This window comes from Branchiostoma floridae, chromosome 9, assembly GCF_000003815.2.
Source record: "Branchiostoma floridae strain S238N-H82 chromosome 9, Bfl_VNyyK, whole genome shotgun sequence".
Classification (NCBI taxonomy): domain Eukaryota; kingdom Metazoa; phylum Chordata; class Leptocardii; order Amphioxiformes; family Branchiostomatidae; genus Branchiostoma; species Branchiostoma floridae.
The window spans coordinates 10,950,253-10,975,539 of record NC_049987.1 but is presented as its reverse complement, the minus strand read 5'-3'; the positions used below and the strand labels follow the sequence as shown (position 1 = coordinate 10,975,539).

General features: G+C 39.3%; 1 protein-coding gene and 1 long non-coding RNA gene across 4 annotated transcripts; one reads left to right on the top strand and one right to left on the bottom strand.

Moving 5' to 3' along the window:
* The first annotated feature begins 1,357 nt into the window (after positions 1-1,357).
* Positions 1,358-25,056, top strand: LOC118422625 (xaa-Pro aminopeptidase 1-like). Of its 3 annotated transcripts, none has more exons than XM_035830275.1 (23): positions 1,358-1,610; positions 1,813-1,920; positions 7,184-7,302; positions 7,562-7,687; positions 8,202-8,265; positions 8,647-8,766; positions 9,167-9,259; positions 10,464-10,610; positions 10,987-11,082; positions 12,438-12,519; positions 13,021-13,225; positions 17,792-17,878; positions 18,170-18,220; positions 18,411-18,469; positions 18,836-18,913; positions 19,363-19,434; positions 19,652-19,712; positions 19,984-20,053; positions 20,315-20,419; positions 23,374-23,436; positions 23,729-23,805; positions 23,994-24,092; positions 24,515-25,056. In XM_035830275.1, the coding sequence occupies exons 2-23, from the start codon at positions 1,887-1,889 to the stop codon at positions 24,716-24,718; spliced, it is 2,112 nt and encodes a 703-aa protein (XP_035686168.1). In that variant the 5' UTR covers positions 1,358-1,610; positions 1,813-1,886; the 3' UTR covers positions 24,719-25,056. The 3 variants fall into 3 exon arrangements, with proteins under 3 accessions (XP_035686168.1, XP_035686167.1, XP_035686169.1); XM_035830274.1 differs by lacking the exon at positions 23,374-23,436 and adding an exon at positions 22,991-23,053; XM_035830276.1 differs by lacking the exons at positions 10,464-10,610; positions 23,374-23,436 and adding exons at positions 9,871-10,014; positions 22,991-23,053 and having other exon boundaries at positions 1,359-1,610.
* Positions 21,045-21,726, bottom strand: LOC118422627. The gene is made up of 2 exons (XR_004831943.1): positions 21,601-21,726; positions 21,045-21,361 (listed from the first exon to the last, which is right to left on the bottom strand). It is a non-coding gene; the product is annotated as an uncharacterized LOC118422627 (long non-coding RNA).
* Positions 25,057-25,287: the final 231 nt, after the last annotated feature.

The window sequence follows — 25,287 nt, the reverse complement described above, 5'->3', positions numbered from 1 at the left end:
CGTTTTGATAGTTTGGGACCCTAACAACTTGCATTAGATATTACTTGTGTATGTTTTGATATGCCATAACCATAACAGGAAAGGTAATGTAAAGCGACTATACGGGGGTTACTCAAAACCCTAACCAAAACAAATTAAGAAGAAAAAAATCTAGATGTAAAATGTCTGTTCATGGTATTTTTCGAATGTGAAGGACACATTTAAAGAATGTTTTCAAAGGAAATTGTAAATGTCTTAAGGTACCAGAATATTTATATGTTTATTGAGTAAATATTGCATCAGTACACCCATGTGCTTATCTCTGGTTAATGTGTAACTCTGTTTGGCGAGCACTGTCTGTACAGCCGCCATACAACAACAAATGATACCAGCGAACGATTGATTGATAAAAGGCCATAGCATGGAAACATGGCTTCGAACAATTCGGCAAAGTTACATTAATCTCTGACTAGTCGACTGTATGAAATAGACACTGTCTTCCTTATACGCCATACAAGTTATGTAAGTGTATTTCATACTGGATATGTATTGATGTCTGCGCATGCATGGTTACAAGTGACTATTACAGTTAGTTCCTGACATTATCCATATGTATTTGGTGTGTGTTTTTACGCACATGTCTTTTAACGCAGTGGTGTAGTGAGTTTTCTGTTGTTGCAGCTAGACTTTCCTTCCTTGCGTGACCCAAACTAAAGAACTGTCACGAAAGGCAGACTTGACAGGTGAGGAAGTTATAACCAAAATGAACAAACTGAAAACAAACTTCCTCACGTTTCCAACATTCAATGTGTCACCAGATGAAGTTCAACTATGACTGGCGTGTCCGGTTAACCGTACTGCCAAAAGGGAAATTATGATAATTTTTGTCACAGTTTTCTATTTAACAACTTATGGTTCTTACACATAAGAAAAGCTATCACAAGTTGATTGTGAGTAAAATGAAGAATTTTTTACATTTATCCATCCATGTCGTCTGCGTATAAAACAGTTTTTTGTTTTGTTTTAAAAGTTTTACACGTAGTCTTTGACTTTTTATTAAAACAATGTGGATATCGATGTCGTTAAAACATGCACAATTGGTAATTGTAACAGCTTAAGTGCTCCTAAAATCAGAAAACAGAGTTCTAGTCATCATTAAATATCTTAAAGAAATTTGTCAGTATATTTTGGATAAGTCAAGGATAAGTCTTCGAAGCAGGTCAACTTGAGAGCCCTAGAGTAGTACAGTTCAATCTTAGAAATCTCAAGGAGAGGTCCAAAAACGGAAAACTCAGCAAAAAAGACCCCCAGTCATCCCTGCACTCTCAGGAATTTTGTCGGCATCTTCACAACAAGTCAAGAAGCAGAAGTCCAGCTTGAGACCCTCTCAATTTGTTTGCATCCGGCTGTTTCTGTAGAAGGGTAAGGATCCCAGACATCTTGGTAGGAATCTTGTGCCAAGTCGAGAAGGATCCGGTCAAGTTCACGCGTGCCGGAACACTCAAGTCCGCCAGGCCAAGATATCGTGCTATGACCCCTCCCAGTGCCCTGGCTGGGTGGAACATTTGGGGGGCGTGAAAAGATTTGCGATCAAGCGTGCATTATTTGTCTGGGACTGAATATTCCGACTGGTAGGGGTGAATTATACCATTTTTAAATTACAAAATCTTTTCGTTAAGAAAGGAAAGGACGCCACAATTGTTCCTATTTTTATATAAATGTTGACTAACGATAAAAAAACAACAGTTATATAAATCAAGTGAACCTTTTGATTTATGATATAAATTGTAGAATTGATACCCCCCCCCTGCTGTTTTTGGTCGATTCTGACAGTTACGACCGAAGTCACAAATCGAGGTCGACCAGGCGTGTAGTACTCACAGTACGGACTCACCACTGGGACAATCATGCACTCCGCTATCATTCTACTGATCTGTGCAGGTAGGTTATCGTTTAACAGGTTCTTTATAGATAACGTATTGACTAAGGTCCAAACGGACAACATTTTGGAATTTGTACTGACTTTCGTAGGCGGGCGAAAGTTTTACTGAAACGGGGCGTGGAGAGTAAAGAGTGCACGACGTGATATTAGGCGGTACCATCTACCGTAGACAATCTCTGTTTTGCGTTCTCACATGCTTTGTGTTCGTAAGAAAGTCAAAATCCAACAACTGTTCTGGGGAAGGCAGATTTAGATGTAGTCTTGCCTTGACAACTCTTGTGATATAAGAAATATCACTCTTTTTTAAACAACTACGTTGATCTACTTTGTACATTGTAAGATGTAAATATTGCTTGACTTACGTAAAGCATGCCACCTTGTACAAGCAGGAGAGAAGTCATGATAGGATTTTTTAAATGAGCATACTAGCGTACACTACTCTAACCTTCCGTGTCGACTTTCTCTTGATAAATTTACCTGTAGTTGTTGCAGTGTTTTTTGTTTGTTTAAAAAGATTAGTGTTGTCTTCGTGGCCATATATGACACATGCAGTAAAGGAGAAAGCGCCCTGAAATACTAACATTGCCACTCCCCCTCCCCCTTTTACACACATGTTTTATTTGTTTAACACGTTTGATGACTCAGGTCAACTGTTAGTACCCGTGGCGACCTCGCACGTCAACGCCTTGACGATTTTAAGTAAGAGGGGAGGGGCGTTGCTTAGGTTCAAAGGTATAGGTCTATATCAAAAGACGATATACTTCTGTTACTATCTTTGTTTACATCTTGTTTCATAGTGAGTTTGTTTGCGAACATTATGATTTCGTCAAATTAATCCGATGATTGTAGTGCTATTGAGTGTCGTGCGGCTGGTTTGGTGCAAACGTCTTCCATATGTGAGACCTTAAGTGTAATTTCGTGCCTAGCGGGGGGCAGGCTTAAGGACAGGGAGGTCGCTGGTGTAAGACGAGCCTAATCGCAATTTCAGAGTCGCTGTTTTACTTAAAGGTTTGCAGACAGGAAATCTTGACAGTCTTTACGTAATTACAAACGAGCCGTTACAGATTTCGTTACTTTCAAGATTCTCCACTATGATGCGGCTAGTTCACTAACAATTACACTCTCATGTAGTGGTAGTTCTAATAGTCTGTGAAAGTTACGAAGTCTAAAGTCTTGAATGAGAAAACGCGAAGCTGTGGTATTTTGGGATTTCTTTTGGGCGAAACAGCATGCAGGAACAAAATCCGTAAACACAGGAGTGACCAGACTCAAACATATACTTCAGTAGATCAGGAGGTTTAAATGTGAAACATACCAACTCCCGTCACTAAGTGTTTTACACTGTTTAAAACTATCTAGCTTTGATATACATATACTAGTGCTTAAAAGGCTTTACCTTAGGCCACAGCAGGTAAACTTTATGGATGACATCAGCACGCGCATTAATTTTCGCCTGATTTCAGAAAAAAAACAAGAATTTTTTCTTCTGCAGGGATAAAGTACCAAAATGAGCAAATATGTTGTATTGTAGCCTAATAATTGTACTTGTAGAAGTGACACTTGCGAGGTACACCGGACTGTAGTTGTAGAAATGAAACTTATTTGATAGTTGTAAAAGTGATACCAATATGGAAGCCATGAGTGTGGTTACCAACTTTGTTGGTGATTCCAGTCTATCACACTAGTTTCACTTTTACCACACCAGTACATGTCTTGAATACAGGAATGAATGCCTTGTTGGCTCTGATGCCATGTTTTGTCCCTTTAATTCTTGTTACAACATTCATCACAACTATGGTTCCTATTTTTAAAAATGTAGCAATCTTGTTTTTTTTTACCTATCTTGTTTTTTTTCGCCCTATCGCACTATTTTTGCAGTCTGCAGAGGATGTCATCCATAAAATTAACTTGCTGTGGCCTTAGAAAAGTCAATTACTCTGTTCTGTGTTTTCATAGGAACAAGTGGCGCCCGAACGTTCCGACCTAGACCTAGATGTCTGCCACACTCTGGAATTAGGAATGTTTCGATGATTGACAGGTGTAATTGACAATACCTCGTGAATTATTTGCGTCTCAATGGACGGTACAGATTTATAAAAGAATAGACAGCAATAAAGATGCGTGACTGTTGGGCTGTGGACACATTCAATACATGGAGGTCGGCACAAACGGTCCCGTTTGGCAAAATAATGGAAAATTGAAAAACACTTGACTTCTTAACCTACAGGCAATATTTCTTAACTTTCTCTGACAGGGTGGACAGTCAAGAAAACAACGCCGATGTTTTATCTCGTGTACAAACAACTATTTTCAACAAAACAGCTGTTAATCTTTCATCAGGCAGTCTGAAAGAAGTCATCCTTTCTGGAATCTTGCCATAGTGAACTGCTGACAGGGTTAGACTACAGGAAGACGCATAGTAACAGGTCAAATGTATTCTCCAAGCAGAGGTTTCAAGGAGGGTTGTAATGTAGAACTCTGTCTTTCCTGAAAGGAGACAACAGCAGTAATAATTCCCGGCCACTAACTATTCCCTTCGACTAAAGTAAAGCCTCTGCTTGTTAAATAGGTAAAAGGCCAATTTCGCAACTTCGTGGAAAATGGTACCCCCTTCTACCGTGGTTGGGGAGGGGTTACCTACATGTATTGCAAAGAGACAAGTCTGACATACAAAGACTGCCGTGCTTAAGCCCTGTTTACAATTCATGCGGACGCCGGCCGAATTTGTAGCTCGGTCAGAGCTCGCCGAATTTCAACATCGTCCGAGCATCGGCTTTACTTTTTATCAAATAATCTGCACCGTCACAAATTGGACGGGGCTCGGTGTTTCCCTTCGGAAAGTTCAAGTGATTGTCTTTCCTGCTTTTTTGGTGCACAACTGACATCACACGGAGGTTTAAATCCAACGGACGAGCTGTTAAAAGTCGCCCGAAGCCCGCGTAATGGCCCAAACGCCGGTCATACTCCGGCCGAAAATGCCCATTTGGAGCTCGCCGACGAGTCGGCCGAGCTAAATTTTGATTTGTAAACGGGGCTTTACAGATGATCTATGTTGGCCACTTTTGCTTCGCGATCGAGAAAACTTGCCGCAGCCGACAGTAAAAAAGCAAATCTACTGTAATTTGATCAAAGTTGAAACTGTTTTGTAGCGCATGGCACCTGCTGGCACCGGAGAGTAGCATGAAACACACACACTTGTGGCTCGTAAAAACTGCTGAGTGGGTCTTTTACAAGCGGTACTCATGGGTTTACAGGCAACTTTATGGCAAGGATTACTTACTTTGGACGTGCTGAGGTCTCTCAAATCATTTGAAGTGGCCTGCGGAGTTGGTTCTTCGTTTGCCTATTGCAATGTATAACATTATGTGCCATTCCTGGCGATTAATGAGTGCCGACACCATTCAAATCACTCATAAATCAATAACTTAACGATGTTACATGTTACTATATTCAACTTACTTATCGTGTTTGAAAATCGTCTTGCATATACAATTAGAAATGTATGTGCCTAAAGTTGAACAAACATCTGTGCCATCATACCGCTGTAAAATTGGCATTTTGATATTTTCACCAAAGGAAAACGTCGAAGTACACTAAAACAGACGCCTAAAAGTTACGTTAACTTAAACACAGCATGTGCGCCTTCTAAGCATCTTCTCAAGTTGCGCGCCGGTCTTGGCACACGCATATGGTTCTAACGTGGTTCAAATGACGCAAGATGAAAGTAAAGTTTTGTTTTTGTTTGATGTTACAGAACTATAAAGCGGAAAGGCGCACGTCTAGATATAAACTACTGACATAAATACGGACTGAACCTTCACCTTAGGAGCACCAGGGTTGATGAAGGTTATAGTGAACATGGTAGATACCGCGGAGACTATCGGCTCATATGCGTGACTCCCATCTTAGGCGCCTTTTGGGCCGCTGCCAACATCCAAACGGCACGTTCTGTTAGCGGACGGAAATCTGGCATCGCCAAGCTTGGGAGCAGATGACAGAGATACTTGGGATACTGATTTTCAAGGCCAATATTCAAGGACGTGTTCGCTAGTCTTTCTTTTCTTTCCTTCTTTCCTCACAGTCTATGTTTTACATCCATTCAGATTGAAAAAAAAATAAAATGATAATTTATCAGTGCAGCTTTTAAAGGACACTTTTTGGGAGGTCAACTTTAACAGGAGTCATTCTTCGCCTTCCCTTTGTTGTGGCAAAGTGCATTGGAGAGATATCACAGAGTTGGATTGATAGCTAGGAATTAAGGCGTGGCTTATGTCATGATGGGATTCTTCAGGGAGCCTGAACTCCTGCCATCAATTCAAAGTCTGTGTAACACTCTTCTGACTTAAAAACCGGTGTATCCTGTACAGTGAGCGCAAGGTTTGTGATGTATGGCGTGTCAAAGAACAAAGTACGGACGATTGTTGTGGCGTTGTGCCACATATTTCGATTATAATGCAGATGAAAATAGATATTATCTTTTTAGCCTTGTCTTAAACATTGATATTCTGTAGAAATGTAGGAGTTGTTCTCAAGTTATCTGAACTTGAAATGTATTACTGGATCTTGCTTCTATGTATTGAAAATAATAGCACTTTTTCTTAGTTACTGTCGTCACGCAGACAACTGATATGGTGACGTCATTGCCATTTGTCATTCTTAAAGTGTTTTGACTGCGTTGGGTTAAGAATATGCTTAAGGCCACAGCAAGTAAATTTTAAGGATGACATCCTCTGCAGACTGCAAAAATAGTGCGATAGGGCGAAAAAACAAACAAGATGGGTGAAAAAAAAACAAGATGGCTACATCTTCAAAAATAGGCACCATAAAGTTGTGATGACTGTTGTAAAAAGAATCAAATGGACAAAACATGGTATTAGATCCAACAAGGCATTCATTCCTGTATTTAAGACATGTACTGGTGTGGTAAAAGTGACGCTAGTGTGGTAGACTGGCATCACAGTTACCACACTCATGGCTTCCATATTGGTGTCACTTTTACAACTATCCAATAAGTTTTATTTCTACAACTACAGTCATGGGTACCTCGCAAGTGCCACTTCTTCAAGCACAATTATTAGGCTACAACCCAATATATTTGCTTATTTTGGTACTTAATCGTCATGTTGACCATCCCTGCAGTAGAAAAACATCTTGTTTTTTTTCTAAAATCAGGCGAAAATTAATGCGCGCGCTGATGTCATCCATAAAATTTACTTGCTGTGGCCTAAATGGTTGGAATTGCTACATATTTGTTCTACGAAGGAGCCGTCTTCCTAGTTAGTGGGGACCCAGTCAGTGAAGGAGATGGCGTCCATCCACGATCCCCACGTGTTAAGAGAGCTCCTGGCGATTCTGAAAGGGACTGCACAGCAACGCCTCCGGTAATTACTTTTTCTGCGTTATCTGTTTCATCAAGGAGGCTTTATTAATAAAACCTCATTTCTTACACTTCTTGGCAAAACATATATTTCAAAGTGAAGAGGCTCTGTATATTTCAGACGTAAGTTTTCTGATCCTATCGCAATGATTTACCAAGTACATGTCACCACGGCATTGTTTACTTCAAAGGACAGACAGTTCAAATTACTGCAATACTAAATATAAATCGTTTGTTTGTTCCTTGTGCTTACTGTACTCTAGTACATTCCCCCGACGGCTAAAGACACCACAGACCTGCTGAGGCGCCTGCGCCAGGGGATGCAGAGTAGCGCTTACTTCGCGGGATCCATACAGGCGTACATCATTCCTGCAGGGGACGCACATCTGGTGAGAGACTACAGATAATTCCTCAGCTACTCACATATGTCATAAGCAAATGTTAAAAAGATGTTGCAATCTTAAATGAAGGATAAAAAGTGGGTGGATAAGGCGAATTGGTCACTAATTTTCGTGTTTTTGTGTCATTATCTACGACACGTGTCAACACAACGCAACACAACACAACACAACGCAACGTAACACAGCACAACACAGTGCTGGACTATATGTTTAGCACACACACTTACATGTACGTAGAGTGCGTAGACTGCATCTAAATCTAGAAGTTGGGAGCCGAACCCCGGCTGTTTGGGCTCACCCAACATGCACGCTCAAGGAAAGAGTTGAAGTCTTAGGACATGGCGTTAAGCCGTGCTTCATTGTTCACGTCATGCACTTGTCGGAAAAGAGATTTCCTTGGTACTACAAACCTGTAAATGCTTTTCATATGCTCGTTTTCCTTCTATCAAGATTAGCTATTTAAATAGCTTGACTTGTAAACTGCATCTATGTCTTCCGTCAGAGCGAGTACATCTCTGAAAGAGACCAGCGCCGTGCGTTCATTAGTGGTTTATCCGGTTCATCAGGTAGGAGGCGTTCTTAAACTTGCACGCAAATATCCAGCTACCTACGCAATATTAAAGCAAAGAGAATACTGATTGACACAATGCTCAAGAGCGCTTGCCGTTTAGTGTTTTCAACGTGTTCGAGAATATCACTGCATCTTAAGATTATACTTTTAGTATTGGACTATATACTTTTGTGACAGATAAACAACTATTCATACATCTGTAGCAACAGGTCTTTACCTGTCATAGGTATGCTAGAGTTTTACCCTATACCTGTTATTGCTGTTTGATGATAAAGTCTTTAAAAAAAACGACAGTGAAACGCTGTGAGTGTGCTTTTCGTCACTTCTGTTTTGCGTGTAAGGTAACTTAAGTTTCACACCCTACCGACATCCCCAGGCACTGCAGTAGTGACCAATGACGGCTCGGGAGGCGGAAAGGCTGCGGTGTGGACAGACAGTCGCTACTTCCTACAGGCGGAACAGCAGCTGGACTGTAACTGGATTCTCATGAGACAATGTGAGTGGCAAAAAATGTCTGTGTCACAGTCAAGTTAAGGTTCACATTGGCTTAACAGTCAAGTTATTGTCTACATTTTTAGACGTTTGGAACCGCATTGTTAGCAGCGACACCTAGCTGCAGTGCGTGATGGAACTAGTTTGATGGAAACCTTTCTAACCTGATGAAATAATACACGGATAGTAAATACCTTTATTTACATACATGTTCATTGCAATACGGTAACGTGCTATGTCAATTGAACTTGAAAATGGCTGCTACATTACTTTTGAATTATTCAGATATTGCTCTTAGCCTCATCTAACATTAGCTATCTGAAATATAAACTTTCTCTGCTTCATGTAAACGTTGCACACAGAATCATTAATATCAGGATAATCTGTTGTTTTCCCTAAACAAGACGAAGAAGGTGTCCCCACCATCGTGGAGTGGCTGGTGAGTGAGCTGGGGCCCGGAGGACGGGTCGGGATAGATCCCCATCTGGTCTCTATCAGTGAGTACATGCTGTTAACTAGTATGCTGTTTCCTAGTAAATTAGCAGTTTTCGTAAAAATGCCTTTCAACAAACAGTTCCCATGGCAATACAAAAAATGAAACAATTTCCCAAATTATGAGAAATTATTTCCAACTAAAAGTAGACTGGGAAAGTGTGCACTGTACATGTGTGCGTCCTATGCTATCTACTGTGCCAGAAACACACCTACATGGGACTGTACGTCAGGACTGTTTATCTACAGAAACTAGTTGTGATTCATCTTGGTCTTAACTTTTTTTATGAAATGTAACGTAAATGTTTTTAAACCCTTTTAATCTGTCAGAATGCACCGTATCTCTTTTTAATACCTTGCGCCCTCCTGGAAAACAGAGAAAGGGCTGTCCTAGGTTTTTAGTGTGTATTATATGTGTACGAGTATTCATCTTGTGGAATAAAGATGATTTTTACCCCCCCCCACCCCCACCCCCGGGAAAAGTCACCAAATCTTAGTGGAAGAACCGTGAGATTAATGATAATACCGATGGCAATTTTGATAGATATTGTGATTATGATGATGTTAATGGCAATAAAGTCTTTTCAAAACCACATGATTCCTCTGACCGACGTAGAATGGTGGGAAGTGCTGGAAGAAGCAATGACAGATGCAAGAATACGTCTGTTCGGCGTGCCGAAAAACCTGGTGGACGATGTTTGGGACGATCGCCCAGGCCCCTCACAGGCGCCGATTTTCCCTCTCGGTATCGAGTATACAGGTCAGGGCGTCAGCACTGCATGCCGGAAAGTGGTCGGATGTGAGGCACTAACACCACTGACAACAACTACAGATCTAACATCCTCTGAGAGAAGGGCATTATGGCGTTTGTGAGGACATGTGTATCTGCATAGCAGTTACACATAATATCAATTTCTACCTAAATCATAAAGCGTAGAAGACTATGTTGGTCTAGTTTTTGTAATACTTGCTTGTGTAACAAAATGTAAGATATAAATTTCTCACATGCCATGTAGCCCTTCTTGTCAGAGTGTTTCTACACAGACCACAACGACTAACAACGACTAACTATGCGGTCATTTCCAACAGGAGTTATTCTGCCGGGCTATTTTTTGCAGCCAAGAAGACTATTTTTATATCTAATATGCCCTCTATATCTAACAACCAACTAACCCGACTAACAACATGCGCACTGGCATCACCCCATAGGTACGTGGCAGGGGTATGCTGATCCGTTAGAAGCAGACGGTAAAGTCTTAATCGAAAGTAGTGGTGGCAACTTAATAGATGCTATCTGGGATGACAGACCGCCTCCTTCAACCGCGCCTCTCATCACTCAAGGTCTTAACTATACAGGTGTGTTTTATAGACATGTACGAAAATACTTGGGGACATCATATATTTTGGGTCCCTTTCCGCAATTGGTTTTGTGTAACCATTTATAGCATAATTCGGTATATGATGCAAGGTGATATAAAAGTATGATTTAAAAGGCAACAACTAAACGCACAAATCGTGAAAATGTTCATCCCTCATCTTTGAAAAGGCCTCTAGTAGGATGGGGTTGAATGTAACGTCATCAGTGATAACAATCACATTTACTTGGCCATTTTCGATATCTTGAACAGCAGACTCGTTCTGTGGTATAGTATAATGATCAGTTCGTGAGCTAGTCATTGGTCTGATTGCTGTAACGGTTAACGTTTTGAAATTTTGAATGTCTCGTTCCCAGGGAAGTCCTGGGAAGACAAGATTACAGACATACGAGAGAAAATGTCAGAGCAGAATGCAGATGCGCTGGTACTGACCAAACTGGACGAAGTAGCTTGTAAGTGGATATGATCTATGTACCTTGTAAACATCTCCACATAAAAATCACACGCTGTACATTATCTATGATACACCTAATGGCAAAGACTCAAACCATCTACGAGGGTGAGTCAGAAAGTAATGCAAGTGGTTTCATAACAGAGTCTTTCTTTGATCGAATGAGTTGAAATTTGGCACAAAGGTTAAGACATCTCTCCTCTTGAGATTGAAACATCTAAATTTGTTGCTCATTGTTTTATGAGTGACTGAGCTGCTTTGAAGGTGACCACACCCTTGGTATCTCGTCAAATGAAAAGTGGGGTCCAATTAACGTACAATTAAGAATTTCCCTAAACCATTTTTTTTTATTGTAGGAGACTAAGCCAGCACATGCAATAAGCTGCATTTCTCTATAAGCCACACGTTTATTTTCAACACTGAAATCTGAGCAGTTTTTCTTTTTTCGTTGCTGGTGTAGAGTGAGGTATACGCAGTCTTCAGGGTCATGAGATCTGCAGTGTTCTGATTAAAACTTTCTGTAGCCTACTTTTTCATTAACAAAGAGAAATGAAACTTAGCACACTTTTTAGTCTTTAAACAGTTAATAACTGTGTAAAGTTTCGTTTCTTTTGGTTAATGGAAAAGTAGTCTTTTAACCAACAACTCACGAATTCGTGTATAAATCCAACCGCTCTATAACGCAACTTACTGCATCCTAGCAGCTGTAAATAAAGAACCAATTAGAGTTCAGAGATGAAAATTGGCACGCAAGCTATAGAGACATTTGTTATCATACATATATAATTTCAACCTCCTACAGTGATTTTCAGTGGGTCAGATTTAGAGGAATCGATAGTCTGACAAGCTACCAAGGGTGTGTTCATCTTGAAATCAACTCAGTTGCTCATAAAATGATAAAGACCAAATCTAAAACGTTCAATCTCAAGAATACATATATCTCTACCTTTATGCCAAATTTAAACTCAATTGATTAAAAAACGAGTCTGTTATGAAACCACTTGCATTACTTTCTGACTTACCCTCGTACTTTTTGGAAGTTGCGATTTAAATTGAATCACGTACTTTCCTCGTGCATTCTGTAGCTAACTGTCTCTTGAGAGCGATCAAGGCTGGACAATTGGGAAGCATTCTCACTCACTTAATCGCAGCCCATGACCGCAGTGGTCGTATGGGCTCCATGACAGCCAGCAGCGGTGATCCAAGCCTATCTCAGGTCTGTTCTCTGCAGTCCCCGATGAGCTGTTCGATACTTAGGCCAGTCCACACGTATTTCACGGCTTACCTCGTTTCCTCCCTCCTGCTAACGTACATTGCATACACATTGGAAAAATGTTTCCCTTCTGTTTCTTTCAGGGTTGGTTAACCTGCGAGGTAGTGACGTTCCCTTCAATCCCGTCTTCTTCGCCTACGCCATCGTCACAGCTAATACTGCCGTGTACGTACTCATGTTTTCTTATACGCATATAACAAAAGTTTAGGACAGAGTACCATGATGCAATATCTCGTGCAATTTAAGCACCAGAGGCGAGTAGTACAGTCCTCTTACTCCCGGGCTTCGAACCCGGGACCGCAAGCTCCACGCCCCCAATGTAGTAACCACAAGGCTTAAAGGTTGAGATTCGTTAGACTGCTTAGTTGGTGGCGCTTTAACCTCTGTAGTACTTTTACATAATATCAATTTCATGTAGAAGTTTCGGTACTCATTCTTCTATTTCCCACGTGACGATGGCCGCTTTTCACTCATATCGCTAGATGGCGCTGCACTGAGAAGAAGGCGGTCCCAGACTTCGCTAAACTTGTATCGCCACACTTCATGGCTGAGATAGAGTTTCTGATCTTTACCGGGAACGAATGATGTACGTACCAACACGATAAAACTATTCAGGCATGCAAATGACTCTTCACTGCCCCCTACTGAATTACTCGCTCACTGCAGGTTGTACTTGGACACGAACAAAGTGACTGATGACGTGAGAAGTCACCTGCGGCTGGGCTGTACGACAGGTGTGTCCTGTGTGCAGGTGGAGGCCTACGACACCCTCCTGTCAGCCGTGGAGGCACTGGCTGCAGACTCCGGCATCAGGAAGATCTGGATCAGCTCAGCCTCTACCACATACGCTGTCTTCAGTAAAGTGCCGGAGGTGGAAAAATTTGTTTTTTTGTTTATTTACCTAGGTTACAACATATCGCCACTAGAGAGGTTTGAAACCGCATACAAAAAAAAAAAAAATATAGCTCGATGCCGCAACAAATCATTACAAAAATATAATGGTGCAAATCGACTTAAGAACATCAATGATATGAATTGTCAAATTGTGCAATACCGACAGAAATACTTCAATATGATAAAATAAACCAATAAATACAATAAATAAATACAATAAACTTAACGAACAAAATAGCCTTATTGTTTGTTTGTTTGTTTGTTTATTAGGAATCTCCATTAGTTACATTGAACTATTCTTCCTGGAGTCCTTTACACACAATGAATAAAATACATAACTACAAATTATACAGATAATGTTGATCAGACAACTAGCATAAATCAATCAACATTCTTAACTTATCATATTATGCAATACATTAAATTACTCATAACGTCAATCAATCAATTCATCATTATCCTCATTCAATTAACATAAACAAAAACATTATTATCATATCATATCATACATGTACATAATATTATCATATATTAGATATTGTGGAGGTCAGAGGTCATGAAATATACAGATGGGACATAGTCAAGTTTACCACCATGAGCTGATAGGTGAGTTTTTATGTCTTTGAGTTTTTGTCCAGGACCAGATTTTTACTTTGAATGCACGTGGATTTGAGGATGTAATGTGAATTGGTAGAGTGTTGTATGTTCTGATAGCTCTGTATAAGAAAGTTCGAGTAATGGCATTAGTTCTGGGTTTAGGTAGCAGGAATGCTCCTTTCTGCGCTAGTCTTGTGTTGTGAGAATGTGCGGTGTTAACTGTTTTTAAACGACTGAAAATGCATTTTGGCTGTTTTTCCTTTACAACTTTATGGAATATGTTGATAGTGCCTGTGAAAAGTCTTTCTTTTACTGAGGGCCAGTTTAACTGATTATGTAGTACGTCTAGGTTTGCGTCATAACATGCACCTGTTGCCAGCCTAGCTGCTCTATTCTGGACAACTTGCAGTTTGTCTAGGTGGGTCTGAGGCGATGAGGACGTGAGTACTAAGCCGTAATCTAGGTGAGATAGGACCAAGGTCTGTATCACAGTTTTCAACAGGTTGGTAGTGAAGTATTCCTTATATTTCCTAATTGAAGCAAGAGCTCCTGCCATCTTCATCTTTGTTTTGTTTACTTGTAGAGCCCATGTGAGCTGCTGATCCACAGTGACGCCTAGTAAGTCCGCCTGTTCCACCTGTGTAATGATTTTGCCTTCGATGGAAAGTTGTAGCTTCGGCTTCCTTTTTAGCCTATGTGGTGAAACCAAGACGATTGATTTTGTTTTGCCAATGTTGAGGATTAACTTGTTTGTCCTCACCCAATTCCATATCTTAGACAAGTCTGTCTGCAGCTTATTTTGTAATTCTGTAATGTCAGAAGCTGATGTGGATGGGGTGGAATCATCGGCATACATCACAACCACACTTTGGGTAGTTACCGTTGGCAGATCGTTTGTGAAAATACAGAAGAGAAGGGGACCGAGGCAGCTGCCTTGGGGTACGCCACATTTTGTTTCAATGAATGATGAGTAGCTTCCATTCACAAACACGGCCTGTTTCCTGTTTTCTAGGTAGCTTCTTGTCCAGTTTATGGCAGATTGTGTAAAGCCATAACTTTGTAATTTGGCCAGACAGATCTCATGATTGATAACATCAAAAGCAGCACTAAAATCTAACAAAACTGCTCCTACTAAGTTACCCTTGTCTATTTCTTCCAGCCAGTAGTCTGACATTTGTGTGAGCGCGCTAGAAGTGGAGTGGAAGCGCTTATACGCATGTTGATTACCGGAGAAAATATCATTTGATACCATGTAAGTTTGTATTTGCTTCTGACATATTCTCTCCATGACTTTACTTATGACAGGTAATAAGCTTATTGGGCGACTATTTGGTCCATTGAGTGGGGAGGATTTGTCTTTTATTAATGGAATTACTTTAGCTTTCTTCCATTGGGAGGGGAAAATTCCTTGCACAAGGGAGCTGTTAAAGATGTGGCAAAGTGGTTTGGCAATGTAGTTAGCACACAGCCTCAGCAAGGTATTGTCTATATCATCGTGCCCGGTGGCTCTGCCAGGGTGTAGTGATTTTAACTGTTCTTCCACCTGTTCTACTGATACTTGTTGAAAACTGAAAGAGCAATACTTTTCAGCCATGATATGTTCTTTAATTGGTTCGACTGCCTTGTCTGTGTCAGGATCGTCGCCACTTGTGAGTCTTGTGACTTTCTCAGTGAAGTAATTGTTGAAATACTCCGCAATTTCAGCTGGTTTCAATAAAATTTGTCCATCTGATTCAATAAAGTTTGGTGTCTTACTGATGTTTCTACCCAGCATTCCATTTACTGTTTGCTACAGTCGCTTGCTGTCGTTATTCCTACTATGTAGGTCGATCTGTTGTGTGTAGAAGGTCTTTTTCTTTTTTCTGTTTTCACGAACCACTATATTCCGCAGTCTTCTATAAGCCTTGTGGTTGGCTGTCTCTTTAGATGCCTGAGCTTTGCGTTTCGCCTGATCTCTCTGATGCATAAGTTCTCGAAGGTCACCGTCAACCCATTGGGCCGGCGCTGCCCTTACTGAACGTTTACGCACCGGAGCGTGCTTGTCAGTGATATCGGTAAAAATGTTCATAAAGCATGTTAGGGCGTCTTCTACATTGTTTTCGCTTTCCACTACGTGCCATGGCGCGGACTCAATATCATGTAAGAAATGATCTTGGTCAAATTTCTTGTAGGACCGCTTGAGAATCACTGTAGGTTGTCCTTTTGGTACTTTAGTTTTCGTTTTGCGAGTTGTGTGTATAAGATTGTGATCTAAACATCCTAGTGGGACGGACTGTGTGCTTGTTAGTTTTTCAGGCCTGTTTGAAAAAATTAGATCTATACAAGAAGAGTTTACTGGACCTTTGGAAGTCTTAACTATTCTAGTTGCTTGATTAACCATTTGCTTAATGTTCAAGGCAGTCGACTCTAGGTAAAGTTTGTCTCTTAAGGAACAGGTCATGTTTGTCCAGTTTATATTAAAATCACCCAGTATTAATACTTCCTGTTCTGTATTTGTCGCCAAATCAAAAGCCTGTATGATTCTGTTGAGGTAGTCCAACTTGGCACTTGGAGGCCTGTATAGGCATCCTACCAAGATTGGCTGTGTGTGTGGAATGTGTATCTGCGCCCAGATAAGTTCAATTTCGGGGGTTTCCAAGTCAAACCGTCTTTTATATGGAATACTGTTTTTTATGTACATGGCGACACCCCCTCCTTTGTTATTACGGTCTTTGCGTAGGATTGTGTAATCGCCGGCATCAAGCGCTCCGTCATACACACTGTTGTCTAAGTGTGATTCAGAAATTGCGAGAATGTGTAGGTTGTTCGTGTACAATACATTGGCGATCTCATGAACTTTATTACGTAAGCTGTTGATATTTATATGGCCGATATGTAGTCCTTTGCGTGCCAAATGCAGGTCTATGGGTCCAGGGTTCGTCTGGACATCTCCAGCCAGCAGCAAGGCCAGTGTCGCCAGGAGTTTAGACACATTTTTCAGATGATGGCTCGATGTTGATGGGTTAGTGTCTCTAACTTCAGTGTTGTGCTCAGATGTAGCAATGTTGCTGACAGCGTAAATTCCGCACAGAGCGAGGGATGGGGGTCGACGTGGTGCAATCTGCCATCTGTCCGTCGATTCCGCTTTACTTGACTCTGGTGTGCAGCTGACTTTAGGTAATAAAGCTATTGTAATTACAGCCAAGAGCTGCACGATCACTAACATTTTTTCTAGTAATGACATCTTAATAGAGGACTCCAGGAAGTTCCAAGCGTAGCAAGGAGTTAACTACATCAATCAATATATGATACAGTGTGATGGTAATCAGGCTATCAAGTCAACTGCATGCTTACAGGTGGATCTAGTTGGGCGCTCAATTAACATATGAAAAGCGGCGTTTACAATGATGCAATGATGGCCGCGTGTTTGGCGCCAAAATTGTGTAACAGAAACGTCACTGTATTACATGAAACAAAGGCTTAATTACGTATCATTATCACCTATAATCCCTAAGAACTATCACTACAATATCCACAGTCTATACTTAATTCCTAAGATATTGCATAGGTAATATTTGTGGGGTAACGCAAATGGTAGACACTGAATGGTAGACACCTTCCACACAGGTATGCGCGCCGCTGAATTGGGCATACGGCTAGGAGCCTTATTTTCCGTCGGATTTTACTTTCAGGTTTTTAAATTGCTGTGTATATAAAAAAAGTATGCTTGGGTCAACGAAATGAACTTAAAATAAAGCCAAAATAAGGGCAAATACTTGCGTAATAGGGAAAATTGTCGGAGCGAACTGGAAAGTGTCTGACCGCTGGTGATGACCTCTGACCTCGAGTGTAATTTAGAAAGACAGCCACGGTTATTACCGACGACGAGGACAGTTTTGATCCTTGCAGAAAATAAAAGGCTTTTAGAGTACCATAATTATGATTTACCTTTTTTTTCAATTTACAGAGCAAACAGATCCTGGACGCGTCACCAGTGATGAAGATGAAGTCCAAAAAGAACGCAGTTGAACAGCAGGGACTCAAGAATGCTCACGTGGGTTCCTCATATCGGCTTCATATCAACGAATACTTGTACTTGTTTCTTAATATGAGTAGCTATAAGGCATGTTATCACTTACGTCGTAGCACATGTACAGATTTGCAGGATAGTAATTCATCGCTAAAGCATATTCGAGTACAAGCTGTGTCCACAAGGCAACATTGCGCTATTGTTCTCATTGTCTTGAAATGAGTTAACATATGTTTTTGCCTATTTGCATTTTCATAAAAGGACTCTAAATACACTACAATGTCATGAAGTACTTTTCATAAAACCAAAATTTAGATCCGTGACGCCGTGGCCAAGTGTGAGTACCTCATGTGGCTCGAGGACGCGGTAAGTCGCAACTTATTACTCTTACTTGATACAATTGTTATCATATTTTGCGCATTTAATATTTGCTCAAACTTATTTGCCATCCTCCGTAAGTTGATGTTATGATTTGTGGTATTTTTTTAAGCATTGTTTTGTTTGACACCTGATGTGTAAAAACAGCAAGTTATTTCAATTATCTACGTCAAAATAGGTGCCTAGAGGATCTGTGACAGAAATATCTGGAGCGGACTATCTTCAACAATTGCGTTCGTAAGTATATCAAAGATGTAATTAAAAGCAAATTTGAGACAATAACCATGGATATTGGAAATATGCTCTCTTACTTCAAATATTATTCACCTTGTTTTGAGTCATACGGAATCTCCAATCTGCACCATGGAAAAAAGAAATGAACGTACGAGTAACTCTTTTGCCTTCATTGAACGTTTGAGCGGCCTATCGTTCAAATATATATTAAGGACTTGAATATGATAGCGATGCACCAAGATGTGTTACATCACAATGAAATATATTAATAATGTTTAGTATTCATTCTTTATTACATTTCACTGTAGGCTATCTACAACCTTTATCATAAACCTTAGCTTAGTAAAACGATTTATGTCTCTCGTACAGACGACAGAGGGATTACATGGGCCTTAGCTTCGCCGCTATCTCCGCCTCCGGCCCGAACGGAGCTGTCGTCCATTACAGGCAAGTCTGAATATGCAACGTATCAGTCTACATATCTTCAATACAGTGTTTTCAATATCAGTCAAACGTTAGATGCTTGGTGGACCTGTACCGTAGGAATATTTATACACAAGAGGGCTTTTTGGTGGTAGCATATCAATCTCCGTGTTGATACGGTGTTCACCTCCGGATCCTATAGCTGCCTATTGTACTGTTTCATTCCCAGAAGAAGAGAAGATGATACAATACAGGAATTGCATAAACGTACGCAACGTACGGTAAATGTAAATTTCATACAAGAATCTTAACTATGGAAGTTTTTGAAATTTTAATCATCTGTCCTGTCCATGTGTGCATTTGCATTTTCAAACCTTTGGGAATTTCTTATGTGTTTAAACTATTCTAGATTTAATATTTTATTTGAATAGAAGGTAATCTAAGGTAACTTAACAGTTATTATATTTCTACAGGCCATCTGAGGAGACAAACAGACCAATCACGACAAGTGACGTTTACCTGATCGATTCAGGCGGTCAATACAAGTAAGGAAACATAAAGTCGCAGAAATTGCATTCGCTGAAAAATATATGAGTAATCTGATCGTTAAAGTTTCTTGAATTTGTAAAATAGTAAGGGCTTTACTAAGGAATATGCACTGTACAGACTGCTGGTAGTTACTCTGCCAACTATGGCATGGTGGAAGAATATAAAACCGATCATTGATTGTCTTTAACTACTCATCACTTTATCACTGTTCAGGGACGGTACTACTGATGTAACAAGAACTGTACACTTTGGGCAGCCTACTGACTATCAAAGAGTAAGGCCTCTTGTCTAATTTCTTAAATTCATTTACAGCACCTGTGTATGTCCGTGGTGTCTGTGGTTTAAATGCTGTGACTTGTGATTTGACTGACACTTAAACACTCAAAGCTTATGTACACATTATACACGTTATCTCTAACCAAAAGATATGCTAAGTAATAGAATTCCTTACACAAACATGGCCCAAAGAATCTATTACCAGGACTTGTTACTGCAGCATCAGAGAATACAGTTTATTTGCACTACCTTATTTCCTCCATCACTAGGAAACCTACACCCTGGTCCTCATGGGTGCCATCAACGAGTTCCTTCAAGTCTTCAAACAAGGAACGTTTGGTAAGACATGCTTCATGCATTTTGTGGTTAGGATATCAGTGAGACAGAATTTGTTATCGAAAGCGATATGATGATGATCGACAGCGATAGGTAACAAAACAATCCACACATTAATCAAAATTTTGGACAGACGTACTTTCAATACACTTTCCACTGTTCAAGATTAAAAGTTAGTGTGTTGTTGAAGTGAAACGTACGTTTCTATAGTGGCGTTTGGTCCTCACATGCACGACATTTAATTTTCCTTTGGTAAAATATCAGGGATCCGTCTGGACCAGGCTGCCCGGGCACCGCTGTTTAGTTACGGTCTGGAGTACGGGCACGGCACGGGACACGGGCTGGGCTCCTTCCTCAACGTGCACGAAGGTAAACAATCTTTCATATTTTGGCGTGAGTGAAAATTAACGTTAAACCTACATTGTAGATAATGCAAAATAAATCGAGTGGATGATGACGGTATGCTGATGATCACTTACTAACCAACAAACAGCAAGTCGATTACAGTCAATCACTTATTTCTACGACTACACTACAAAAAATGAATTTTCTTATCTTTCTTGTTTTTTCTTGAACAAAGAAAACTAATCTTTCAGCAAGAATATTATTCTGTATTCAAGAATCCCTGTTTTGAGAAAATTCAAGAAACCCATATTTTTCTTGTGCTAAGAATTTTTTTCTTATAGCTAATGGACCAAAACTTCTAGAATAGTTTTCTTGTGGTCAGAATCTATTTCTAACACATGCATGCTGAAGAATGAATTCTTAATCTTGCATGAAGATTGAGGTTCTTGTATGAGGAATTACTTTCTGTCTGCAAGAGTAAATTTCTTATATGTAGTACAAGAATCGCTTTCTTGCATGAAGATTGAGCTTTTTTGTGCCTGCAATGCCATTCTGTCTTCAAGACTAAATTTCTTGCAACTACAAACCTAGAATCAGTTTCTTACACTAAGATTAACATTCTTATATAAAGAGTACAAACAACTCAATATTGACATTTATGTCAATACATGATGGCAATCATATTTATTATCATCAATATGATTCATACAAGTTTTGTGGTGTTTTCCTCGATTACTCATTCCTTACCAAAGATTGCAAAAATCAACCATTTTGTAACTACGCTTGCTTATTGACATTTTTTTCTGATACAGTACCGTGCAGCCAACTATAACTAATTGTCCTTATCTGAAACCATTAGAGCTACAATGTTGCCGTTGCTGTATTTATAATGAAGAATTCTCCTTGTTAAGGGCTTTTCCAAAGTTGAGATGGGAACATCCTCCTTGTACCAGTAGGTTTCTGAGCCTAGAACAACACACAAAGACCATGAATGATCATCAATTCTTATATCGCTCCCCTCCCCCTGTAAAGGCCAACATCTCTATACATTTCCTTCCTTACAAATATTATAGTCAATTCTTTGTATTTTGCAGAATTTCATGCACTTTACTTACATATTCTGTAATTACTGTTTGGTTTTATGATAAACATCTACAGAAATAGTAGCTTTGGAAATCGTATTCCAAGTACGATGGCTAACATACCTGCATGGGGGAGGGGGGCATCCGGCTTGGCCTTGGCTTCGGTAGCATTTTGAAACTCTAAAAAAGCTAGCCACGTTGTATGCAAGGTCCCACATGATGCAGAAAATCGTCTTTACGAAACACATGATATTTGTTCCCTGTTAATGTAAGAACTAAAGGACATTTGAGGCAAAAAAACTACAGAGCTGGAGCACTGTGACTTGCAACTGTGACTCCCAGTTCAAAATCGCAGCAAAGGATGATGGGAGTAATTTCCCATGATCCTTAGCAAAATGAAGAATCTTACTGCAAGAAAATATTTCTTAACTCTCGTATTGGGAAAACAAAAGAAAATCAATGCTAGCTCAAAATTATTTTTCATATCTTGATGCTCCAATTGTTTAAACGTAGTTGTCAATAATATAAGGAGAAAATTATATTTTTATTGTTTTCATTAAATATTATTAAGAAAAACGAGAATCATCTTTCTTAGATTTTCTTGATAAGAAACATAATTATAACATTCAAGAATATTCTGCTTGTCATAGCTTGTTTCATAATTTCTTGTTTTTCTTATTAGTATTCAGTCAAGTGAGTTCTGAAAAAATATCTCCTTACATATCATCAAGAAAAACAAGAAACGTCTTTTCTTAAACTTTATGGATAAAGATAACATTCAAGAACATTTAAGAATTTCATGCTAGTTATAAGTTGTTTTGCAATTTCTTGATTTATTTGCAGTATTTGCTCAAGAAACTGATTAAAAAACTATTGCATTTTCTTAAGTTATAACATGAAAACCAAGAATTACGTTTCTCGGACATTCTACATTGAGACAACAAGAAAGTTCAAGAATCTTATTCTGGTAAAAACAAATCCTAAAGAAAAAACTGGTATAAGGCAAGAATAATAATCTTCAGGATAGATTCTGCAATATTTTCCATTTGAACAAACAAGAAGCAAATCTTGTGTGAAGACTGGAAAAGAAAGTTCTACTTTAATTTCTTGAACATTCTTGCTCAGTGATCATTATATTAGAAATATTTTCTTCAGTTAAGAAAAAACAAGAATAGAAATCTTTGTGTAGGAATTAGCATACAAAGGTTTTACAGGAGGTTTCTTGCTTTTCTCAACCTTTCTTTATACAAGAAACTTTTTCTCTCCGTAAGAAAAAACAAGAAAAGAAGAAAAATAAGAAAAAAGATTTTTTGTAGTGTACTGCCATACTATCTCACTAAATGCTGATTGATTTTGATAACAAACTGAATCAATAACTGATGATGATTATCTAACTCAATGATTTTGATAACAACTGCTGCTGATTATCTAACTCAATGATTTTGATAACATGCTAACTTAATAAATGCTCACGGCATACTAACCCACTAACCTCCATATCATATCTACGTAGATCCTTACTTCGGCGGCAGTGCAGGAGTGCCAGTTGGAGAAGTGGGGACGTTTATAACCATAGGTAAACATGTGAGAAGTACTTTACTAGGGATGTCTCCAGTACCCATGCATCAACATATATGTGTCAAAAATGTCTTTACATGGCAAGTAAAAGTTTAAAGTGAGACAACAATTTGTAGAAAGGTGTACGAAAGAATGCAAAAAAGTACCTTACCCCAACAACAAGGAATGATTGATGAGTAGCAAGGGATATCATTTTGATTCGTTTATCCATAGCAAACGACACCATAGTTGATGCAAGGGTGCTTGAAAAATACAACAGCCCTAAGTATCCATTATTCTGTATTTCTCCTCTGTCTCTCCCTGTATCTATCACTTTAGATCCGTATTTTAGAGGTACGGAAGGTGTTCCTGTTGGGGAAGAAGGCACATTCATCACAATTGGTAATTCTCTCTTTACTGACTTTAATTTTACTTTTATGCTCACGCTGTTTATAACTATACACCTGTGCTGCATTTCAGTACAGTTTTCTAAGCTCCAGGTATGAACTTATTTATGCTACAAAATCTAGAGTTGAATCGAAATTAAAAAAAAATGTTATAATATTATGTCTATGTATTCATATTTAATCGCCTGGATTAAAATTTTGATTAACCTGTTTTGTGATCGTTTCAAAACAAACAGCTTTGTGTAACAAGTACAATTATATTTTTCTTACCTATGCCGCTCACACAGAGCCCGGTTATTATGAGGACGGACAGTTCGGCATTCGTCTCGAAACACTGGCTATGGTGAAAGAAGCAGACACAAAGGTATTTGAACTCTGCTTTCTCACATATGTATAAGAAAACAACAAAATTTTACATTGTCCATCGTTGATAAATATCTAATGGCGACCTCTCAGTATCATCTCCTTCTTCATTAGAAACCATGTCAGATCTGTCAAAGTTCTTGCTGAAGAATTGTTTCTGAAACTTATAATTCAATATCTTCTTTTCAGTACAACTTCAACGGGAGAACCTACCTGACCTTTGAACCTGTTACATTGGTGCCGTTTCAAGAGAAAATGATCAAATTTGATATGATGAACGAGAATCAGGTAAATGCTAAACTTTAAATTTCATTTGATATCTCGTTAACGAGATTTTCACATTGAAATGTGGGGAAAAGCAATCATTTGCAGTTTAGATCAATCATGCCTTCAAATACCAGAGTTACCAACCTAGGATTGATATGTGTTCAAAAATTCGTACTTTCCCAGAACTATCGTAGAGTGACATTTGTTATCCCCAAGCACAGCAGGGGCATCTTCTCTGGGTAGTTTTAAAGAACGCTTGCAGATAGACGTGCAAAAGTTAGGTGTGACGGGTCGTTCGGTGTAATATAACCAGCTGCTGCCGCGCCGTGTACCTGCGAAGCTGGTGTGTTACGCCGAACGGCGGTTATACCGGCTATATAGATACAGACAGATAAACAACTTTTACTACGTTGCTTACATCTCTCCCTCGTTTCTTTATTTAGCTAACATGGCTGAACGACTACCACAGGAAGGTCCGTGAGACGATCGGACCTGAGCTTCAGCGTCAGGGAAAGAACGACGTGTATGATTGGTTGATGAAAAACACGCAATCATTCGAAACCTCCAGGATAAGTTCTGGAGCTAAAGCAGCGTCTTCCGTCTTCCTCCTTGCGATTGCTGCTATGTGTAGTGTTTTCAGTACATAAATAACGTTGGTCATAAAGATATCAAGGACCAAGTTAGTTTTCTATGCACCAATATACTGCAATGACTTAAAGGTACCTTTGATCAACATGCAAGTTTTTACTGGCGCTGGGAAACCATCGCTGAATGCAATGCTTTCGTTCAATATTGCTGGAATAGATATCACATAGAGATGTTGACAATTAGACCTAACTAAATTTAGATCTAGACTAGTAATCAATGTTTTTTTGACTGCCCGCTTTATGCAAGCTGGAGCTACGCCTAACTGTTGTAACTTGTTGATACCTTCAGGTATCTTTTTGAATTGTCGACCAATAAAGATACCTTTTTGTAAACTTCATTGCTTTCTAAATATGTACACACAAATACTTCTTAACTTCCAAACACGAGAATAAGAGATTATGGTTTGTAAATTATAGTCTTTGACAAATAATCTTTTTTAAAGAGATTAGAAAACTTAATGTTAATAAGTTATACCACAATAAAAACAGAACGATTCATAGCTCGTCACAACATGGATATACAACACACTTACGTATTACAAAATATTCACAAAGTACATCTACATGTA

Bases quoted from the DNA above. Each gene is read 5' to 3' on its own strand.
- LOC118422625 (XM_035830275.1), top strand. From the start codon at position 1,887: ATGCACTCCGCTATCATTCTACTGATCTGTGCAG. The intron at 9,260-10,463 runs GTGAGTACATGC...ATCACCCCATAG, and splicing joins TCCCCATCTGGTCTCTATCA to GTACGTGGCAGGGGTATGCT. The intron at 18,470-18,835 runs GTAAGTATATCA...TCTCTCGTACAG, and splicing joins TATCTTCAACAATTGCGTTC to ACGACAGAGGGATTACATGG.